At 36.7% G+C, this 9,662-nt stretch overlaps 1 protein-coding gene across 1 annotated transcript; it reads right to left on the reverse strand.

Moving 5' to 3' along the window:
* Nucleotides 1-1,843: 1,843 nt before the first annotated feature.
* On the reverse strand, nucleotides 1,844-4,080 carry LOC133305757 (uncharacterized; the record flags this gene model as incomplete). Its single annotated transcript, XM_061505997.1, has 2 exons — nucleotides 1,844-2,981; nucleotides 3,995-4,080. Coding segments are annotated over 2 exons (1,224 nt in total), but the record flags the coding sequence as incomplete, so codon positions are not given.
* Between the last annotated feature and the right edge of the window lie 5,582 nt (nucleotides 4,081-9,662).

A 9,662-nucleotide genomic window follows, 5' to 3' on the forward strand; every position in this document is an offset into this window, starting at 1 on the left:
ATCCTAAGGAATTTGGAAATTCAGAGAGAATAAGGAGTTAGATCAAATCTATGAAAGATCTGATCTGATCTCCCCTCTCCTAGTGTGATGGGATATGAGATGTGATGAGATATATGGGATGGGATATGTATAGGCACTTGCCTTTTATAGAGTTACAAAATACAAAACTGCCATGGGCGCTAAAACGTTCATTGATGGGCGTTTTAGCATCCATGTTTGACGGATGCCCAACTGCTTTTAACTGATTCCAACGCTAAAACGTTTGACTTGGGAGTTTTAGCGTTCAAGACCAGAGTCTTTTTCCAACAGCAGGGCGCTAAATGTTTGATCAGGAAGTTTTAGCGCCCAAGACCAGCAACTTTTGTCCTCAGATTGCAGCAGCGCGCTAAAACGTTCTGTGTTGGACATTTTAGTGCTCGGCACCAGCAACTTTTGCCTTCAGTTTGCAGCAGCGCGCTAAAATGTTCTGTGTGGACGTTTTAGCGCTCAACACTTGAGCATTCTCCCTTTCTTCAGAATCTTCTTCCTTCTCTCTTTTGCTTCTTGAGCTTCATTTTCCTTCAAGAACAATGTAAATTTTCAACATAAGCTTCAGAACTTGTATTTAGGACTTTCTAAGACATTAACCCTCTTTTCCATCCATTTAATCACACAAATTGATATTAATTCATGCTTAAAAACCTGATGAACCAAGGGTTTATCAGAAATCAACCACAAATCTGATATGGATTCATTGGAGATTTAATGAAGAATACAACCCCAAAAAGCTATAAATAAAGAGCTTGGGGTCAAGACCAAGACACCAATTCAGAAACCAATACACAAATCCAAGACTGAAGGGGGAATCCTGTTGCGGAGCGCTGGAACACTGAGAAACCAAGTCAACATCACACCAATGGAGGCTTGGGGTTCTCTTTTCTTTATTATTTCTTTTCAATTGAGTATGCTAGAGTAGTCTTTTATGTAGTTAAGGGTAGATGGAACCTAATTGAATCTTTGTGTTTATGAATTAAATTGTCTCCGAATCCTGTTCTTTTTATAATTGAATAAATTATCCGTCTTTAATGCTTCTATGAGTTTGTTCCTTATAGAATGATTTTGGGGAATTGTATGACAATAGGGATGTTGGTGCACGAACCCTGACTTGATAATTTATCAGAATCCTTGTGATCTAGGAATAGGAATAGTAATAGACATAGGGTAATTATGCAATCTTGTAATTCTTGATCTTAATGCATGTTTTCTTGGGGAATAATCGGGGAACTAGAGTTCTTTCAAGATTACATAGATTTATGGTAACAAGGAATTGAGCCGTAATTAACTCAGATAGAATTGATTGACAATATATTAAGAAACAGATTCTTGGTCATTTAATTCATAACATATTGAGGATATTGGGGGAAGTCGAAACCTTAACTACGCTTGTTTTACATTCTTAATCATCATCTTTTTATTCATTCTTTTAATTTTGAATTTTCATAATTGCATACTTTTACTTGTTTTTAATTTTAAGTTCTTTGAACCACAACTCTCTTCATCTAAATTCTCTCAAACCAAACCTTTGATTGTCCAACTAAGACGCGATTAGCGAACTAGTGCGTGAAAATTCTGATCCTCGTGGGAATGATCTCGTACTCCGGTACACTTTATTACTTTCACGATCGGTGCACTTGCCGAGTCGCTATCAGTTATGCAGGGAGTTAGAGAGTATTAGGGAGTCAGATGCTCTTCTGATTTCTCCCTAGACAGCTTGGAGTGTTGATGCATAGGAGGCAGCACTGGTGTCTTGGATGGTTGTACTAATGGTTCTGAGTTGTTGTTCTCTCTCTTCCTTCTGCTGTTCCTAAAATGTGTTGAAGCAAGAGGAGAGTTGACCCAATCTGTCCCTTAGAGCCTTCAGCTCTTCATTGGTGCTTGTCATATCAGTTTGAGGAACAGATTGTTTTGCTGGTAGCAGCTTTTCTATTCTCTTCCCCATCATCTCAAAAATTTCAGCAATCCCAATTTGGGACTTCTTTTTAGTTGGGAGGGGGATTGCTGTAACAAGGGAGGAAGTGGTCTGTTTGCTATGATGGCTGCTGCTAACAACAGGAGGTGCAACAGGTGTTGGTCTGGGCTCATCTTCTGGTGGTCTAGATGATGAGGGGATTGTTTCAGTGGGTTCCTTCATCAGTGGAGGAACTGCCATCCCTTCTTCCTCTGCTAGAGCTCTAGCTAGAGCCTCATCTCCAGTGGTGTCAGGACGGTTAACAGGATACAAGAGGGGGCCTCCCAGACTGATTTGTCTGGGAACAGATGGCTTTTTCTTCTTTTTAGGAGATTCCACAAGAATCCCCTTTCCTTTGTTATTTTTCTTTTGTGGCTGAGCTTTTTGCTCAGCCACTGATGTTTCTGCAGCAGGTGCTGCTTCCTTTTCTATTCTCTCCTCTCCTTGTTGTTGCACAAGAGAGGGCTGTGGTGTGATAGGTGTTGGTGGAGAGTGAGCAGGTGGTGGGGACGGAACGTCAGAGAATATAGTGGCAGAGCTGCTTCGGGACGTCTCCTTAGCAGCTGGTTTGGGTACTGACGTTCTGCCACCCTTAAGCCTTTTTGCCAAAGGCTCATTGTCATCTCTCTCTTCCTCTTTGTCAGAGAGGGTGATGGGTTTCTCAGAGGATGCTCCCTTTGCCTTCTTGGTGCTGCTGAAGGTTCTCTTCAGCCTTTGACTTGAACGTTCCCCTTTTCTTGGGGAAGATTTGGCAGGGGATTTCTTTTTGCCCTGTTTGCTTTCAGTAGCAATAGGGGCATCCTTTTTCACCTTGGTGGGAGGGGGAACAGTTCTTCTTGCCGGAACGTGGGCAGAAGTGGAGGATTTTGAAGGAGTGGCCTTTGTGGTTTTCTTTTGAGGGACCTCAGGAGCTTCCTCCTCAACATCACCGATGACAGTGCGTTTGAGGTCCTCAGGAATAGGCTGAGTTGTATCTCTTGACTGAATCTCAGGACTATGTGATTTCAGTTGGGAATAATTATGTTTAAAATATCAGCCATGAGCTGAACTATCTGTGGAACGGGTAATCTGTGAAACTCTTAAAGAACTGTTTTCAAAACTCTTGACTGAAGCTGTTTGTATTTCTTTGGCTAAGTGAGCTATATTCATTGTGTACCAATGGAAATTGGGCACATACTGAGAAAGAAACTTCCATAAGGAAGGGATTTCAGACAGCTTAGCCATTGGGGGAAGGTAGTGTTATGGCAAAAACACTACTGGTCACCTTAGGAATAAGGGGCCAACTCGTCCATTTTAAGGTTCTGTACTAAGTACCTGATGGAGTCAAGGGAGCCGTAGGAATATGGAAACTTGTGAGCCATCTAGTCCATGAGCTGAGGAATCAGAGTTGGCAGACAAGAAACTGGGACAAAGCCAAGAAGTGCTAAGTCTTAAGCAAAGAAAACAGCTATTTAAGAGTGAATCAATGAATCTGTTCCTTCTGTTTAACTGTTATAAAACATCACCCTGTTGTCTCTTGCTTATAGTTATTTCTGCTTTAGTAGTTTTTTTTACTTTATATAATTATAACTATCAACTCCAATGATTATTATCTCACCTTCTTCTAAACAGGAAGGATTACATACATAACGCAGCGAGTAATTGTTTGCCAGCAGATTGAACCTACTGTTCTTGAGGAACGTTGTCAAGACAGTAGGGAACGTTTGACCAGACAGTTCATTTACTAACTTTTCTTCTCATTTTTATTCTTTACAAAACAGTGTAAGACAATAATTAGGATTTTATCCTCGTGGAAACGATAATTTGGGCATTAATACTCCCTTTATTACTTGATGTGTGCACTTGCGCACTTGGGTTGGAACTAAGGGAACGAATCTGTGTTCTGCAAGAACAGAGGAACGTCCCCTATCAGAACTTATAATTTTCCACCATCAGCAAACCACCCAACAATGCCCACCATCATGGTGGGGCCACAAGAGAGAGGAGCAACCAGAACTAGGAGCTTACCTCACTGAGCTTATCACAAGCCCAACTCCAACAGTAAAACACGTATGCTCCAATAAACCCTCAAGTACCAAGTCCTCTAGGCAAACCTAGAGCAGGAATCATTTACATAATTAATACTCAATCACTTAATGATTCCACCTTTCATTCTTACATGCTAATAATATGCCCATTACAAGTCTAGACCAATTATTACATAATTACGTATTTTAGTGCATTATTACAAGCAACCTCCATCTTCAATCACTTACATAACTTAGAATCAAATTCTAGGCTCACTTAGGTGGCTTAGATTATTTTTTACACATCCAAGCCCTAACTATGTGACAAGGCTGAAATGCATGCATAGGTATTGCCTAGGTTGGATTTTCATTTTTAAACTTAATTCGAGAGTAGTTCCTCAACTAATCACTTCACTAATTATTCTTGAACTTAATCAATGCACCAACACAATTTTTATCGCTTACTAGCCTTATTAATGATATCAAAACCGAGGCATTTCATGGTCCTATGGTGTTCAATTGGAATGCTAACTCACTCTTGGTTCCTTGGATGCTTAGTTCATCCTTAATTCTTTCTAAGTTAAGCTCCTCTTTTACATATTCCATAATTATGCTAAGTATACCTCTTCTAGGTAATTTTAATTATTAACTTAGGCATATTAACACATTGATATTCTAAGACCATAGTTTGTTACACAAAGTTACAAGTATATTAAAGCCTTAGACACATAATCAAACCTTAATCCATCATTCTTTAAATTTTTCAACCCTAAACCCTAATTATACCCTACATGGCTGAACCATATAGGTACCCTAACCTAGGATTTATTTTCATTAATTCACATGGTCATGTGTCCATAAGTCCATCCTAAGCTTAAGTGACCATTTAGTTTTTTAATTAGGTTTAATTAACAAACCCTAATTAAGTGTAGTTAGAAACCCTAGGTTACTTTAATTTTAGGGATTATCCTTAATTAGGTTCATTATGAAATCCCACTTAGTCATATTATGTCATGGTACCTCAAGTTCACTAATTGCATGATTAGTGCTCCTAAACCCTAATTAGGTCAAGTTTTAGGGTTTAATATTTACTTAGTGTATTATGCATAGTCCACCTCACTTAACCACTAGATTAGTGTCCTAATTAGGTCTTATTATTAATTTTAACATAGTGACCCTAATTTAACTTCACAAGGCCAAATTGTTTAGGGTGTAAATTAGAGTTTTTAAAGATTGTTTCTTTGTCCTTTCTTTAGCTAATTAGTCCCTACACTTAATTAATCCACTAATCCATGATTTTTTTATTTTTAACACAACTAATCAACCTTATACTCAAGAGGGCAGATTTCATTAGTTAGGGTTATTAGGGTTTTTAGCCATCCTTAATCAAGATTAGTAGGTTTCGCTTCGAGATAACCCACTTAGTTAATCTTTCTTAGTTCCTCTTAGGATTTTTTCACACTTAACAACCTCTTAAAATTTTTTGTCATTAAACCCTAGTCTTCATGGAAAGGCCGAGTTGTTCATGTGTCCCTTTAGGGTTCATGTTCATCTTTTTACATGAAATCCACACAAGGATCCAAAGGTTGCACCTTTACACATCAAACCAACCATTTCTTGGTTCATAACTCACACACCCTCAAGAACAACCATCAAAACCCTTTCTTTAAAATCTTTTAACAATATTCTCCCCACCCACAAGACAAAAACCGAGGATGCAATAGAGGAGAGGAAGATTTTGGGTCATCTTTTTCCCCAAAGTGGTGCTTACTTCTTCAAGCTCACACCTTTAGCTCCAAGCTTCACCTTTTACCAACAAGAATGCTCCTTTAAAAAAGAACACATCTTCAAAAATATGCTCAAGAGTTAAAGCTCAAGAACACAAGAGAGGAAGATGAGGTTTTTCAAGAAAAGTTTAAGAAACTTACACTAAAACTCGAGAGAACCAAGCACACAAGTGGTGTTCTTCAAGAGAACTCAAGAACACAACTCCATGAAGCTCCAAGACCGCGACTGTACATGGAGACATTGGCCACAAAATTTTGCTTCACACCATGAAAATTGTATGGTTGTGAAGAGGAGAGTGAGGGGAACAATCTTTGTGAATGAGGTTTGGTGATTTGGTGAGGTTTAGGAGGAGAGATTCTAGAGATAAGTGATAGTAAATTCAAATTTTGGATTTTAGAGAGAGGAAGGAGGTTGGCGGCTGATTGCTGAATGCTAAGGGAGGGAAGGTGTCGCTAATTAGGGTTGTCATGTCACTTTAGTGGCACTTTGTCCGTTAGTCAAATCCAGTGTAATTTTTATCTGAATCGTTATCAAATTTTTACCCGGAAACACCCAAGACTCTAACTTTAAGTAATTAACATTAATTTTGTCTAATTATCATATCCATAACTTAATAATTTGATTAGTAGATCACAGATCCACTAACAGTTGTTTAATTGCACTATAGTCTTTACTGGTATTCTTAACTGTACCCGTATTTCATAATCTTCTTAACTTTAACATTATTGGTCTAATTATGACTTGTTAGGACTATATTTGTATTTCTTTCCATTTTCTCATCTTTTTCCCGTTCCGAAATTCTACCGGTTGCTTCTACAGCAGTGCAAAATACCCGGCAGAAGTCATTTTTCCAAAATGCCACAATATGGGTATCAATATTCATCAAATCATATACTAACCTCATTCATGATGTTTATATCATTATATTATCTCTCTAACTATAATTTGTTAACTTGGAGCTACTCTACTACTGTTACTGCGTCAGCAGTCAAAAATAACAGATGAAAATTCACTTCTCTGAAATACCCTCAATATAGATATCAAAATTCTTAGAATTTTATCCTCATTCCATTTATGACCATAAGGTCCTCGTCAAAACCCTCTAATTTAAAATTCATATAATTAGGGTTATTATAAGCAGGGCCAGCGAGCTAATTAAAAGTGGAGTAAATACCATTTTTCGTCATCAGCAAATTTCACGATGCCCGCTTTAGTCCCTAGCAAATAAAAAGGCCCATCGGGTCCCTAAGAAATTCAAAATGGACCCATTTAGTTGAAATTGTGGTCCCTCACAAATTCAAAAAAGACCCATATTAGTCCCTGTAACGATCCGAAATTTAGAAAATAAAACAATGAAGTCGCCACCAATTTTATTTGATTTGGAAAAATTGAAAAATCTTTTATTGCAAACTGGTCTTTGAATCAGGGTTCGGGAGTCTGATTATGCACAGGGAAGGGTGGAAACTTAATCCCACTGCACCCCTGACACATCTGTTTCAAAAACAGTTACCTTAAATTAGTTGTGCAAATTTTTAATAATTTTAGAATATTTGTTTAACCCAAATAAGGCAAAGTGTTAAAAAATTTACAAGAAAAGAAAACAAAATTTGAAAAAGTTTTATTTTTAACTTGACGGAGAAAATCCGCTCCGACGTATCCTCTGATACAATGAGGAACTCAAAGCTACGTCGTTCTGTAGAAAATATTTATTTGTTAGTTAATTTTAATTTTGAAAGAAGATGATTTTAAGAAAAATTATTAATCTTTGAAAAGGAATCCATCATAGCTCAAAATTTAAGGTAGCAAGACTAGACGTAAATTCTTACGAAGCTTACAACACTTAAGGATAGTAAACCATACATCAACATTGTACGTCGTTGCTAGGATATTGGGAACTTTAGAATAAAAATATTAAATAAGTAAACTTTAATCTTTTTGATCTTGGAAGATGTTATTTTAGAAAAAAAGAATCCACATTTGCACAAGGTTTAAGATAGCATAGCTATACGAAACCCATATGATACGTACAACACTTGAGGATGGAAAACTATACATCAACGTTGTAGATCATTGCCAGGATATTAAAAATATTTATTTAATATTATTATCATTATTATTTTAAATAAATCCACATTGCACAAGATATAGGATAGCATGGCTATACGTATATCCATATGATATTACAACACTTGAGGATGGAAGACCATACATCAACGTTACAAATCATTGCGTAGATAGATATAAAATTGATATTTATTCTTTTATATTTTTTTGTGTTTTTATAATTTTACAGTAGCTAAAATAAATCTAAAGATTATGAGATTAACAAAACTTCATGCCTAAATTATTTCCCAATATAATTTTAAGCTATATAAGAAAACTTCTAATAAAACATGAAAAAAAACATAAAATAATAGACAGTTACAAGAAAATTCCTAACAAATAAAGAATATAAAAGCATACATAAAAAAGAAAATTATTAACTAAAGAGGAGGTAAATGGACTTACCTCAAAGATGATCAAAACTTGGTGTATGGAGCCAAGTTGTAGAAAATTCCCCAAATTTCCTAAAAAGGAAAAAAAGTAGAGAAAATTAGTAATTAAAATTTTACTATGACACTAACCTAGTTTTAAACCAAGCATAAGTGTCTTGTATTTTGGGTCTCCAAGAGTGTGTGTTTAAGAAAGGGGGAGAAGCTCCTTATATAGGGGGAAGGGAGGAGGAAGGGATGAGAGATAGGCAATGTGAGACTTTTAAGGAATAGAGACTTTTTCTCAATGTGAACAGCCATTTTGTGACCACCATATCTCACACCAGAGGGCTTAGCTCGAAAATCGCTTCGGCCATATTGAAGTAGTACATGCGAGGAACATGTCGACCAAATTTGAGGAAGATCAAACGGTTCATTTGAGAGAAACGATCCCTGCAATACGGTTGCCCGAAATTGCATCATTTCTAACAAATCTAACAGCCCAACTTTCGAAATGCATATTTGATGCTAGGAAGCTCAGTTTGAAAATCGTTCCGATCATATTGAAGTATCATATAAGAGGAACACGCTGACCAAATTTGAGGACAATCGAACGATTCGTTTGAAAGAAATGGTCCTCACAATATGGCTGCTTGCAGTAGAAATCTCCCGGGAAACCTGTTTCGGTTTTGAATTTTCTGGAAATGGTACAGGCTTCTAATTAACAAATCAACCGTTGAATATGATGTGCAATGAGTCAAGATATTGCTAAAAAAATTTCAGCTCGATCGGACGGTGGATGAAGGATATATCATGGCTGGAACAGGTCCTACTCAAAGCTGTTATTTTTTTAGAAATGGTCTTTCTTCCCTTTTCCATTTTTTTTATTTCTCTCTTCCTTTTTTCCTTATAGAAGGACAAATTTTTTTCTTTTTTTTCTTTCTTTTTTGTGTTATTTTTAAATGTTTAGGACAAAATTGGGTGTTCACAGTTGCCCTCTTTATTTGTTTCTTACAAGGTCAAATAACAATTGGCATATTATTATTGTAAGAAACAAATAAAGACATGAATCCTAATTTTGTCCAAGAACAACAAAAAACATATATAGATGAGATGCAATCTAAAAATTAAATACAGTGAGCCTCTGAGCTCGAAAATAGAAGACATGAAGCCGAGAGATTAAATGCTTGAATTCATCCCGGTATGAAAAAGGAAATATGGGACCAACTGGATAAGGACTAACAACTAGAAAAGAGAAGTTTTGTAACCAACTTGATATGGGTTGACAAATCGAGTGGAAAAGAAATATTTGAAACCAACTGGATATGGGATCTCAAATGGATAAGAAAATGTTTGTAACTGACTGGATTTGGGTTGACAAATGGACACAGCATAAAATCTATAACCAAT

Source organism: Gastrolobium bilobum, unplaced genomic scaffold (genome assembly GCF_033153095.1).
Source record: "Gastrolobium bilobum isolate Gb01-03AN ecotype WA unplaced genomic scaffold, APGP_CSIRO_Gbil_v1 utg25106, whole genome shotgun sequence".
In the NCBI taxonomy this organism is placed as follows: domain Eukaryota; kingdom Viridiplantae; phylum Streptophyta; class Magnoliopsida; order Fabales; family Fabaceae; genus Gastrolobium; species Gastrolobium bilobum.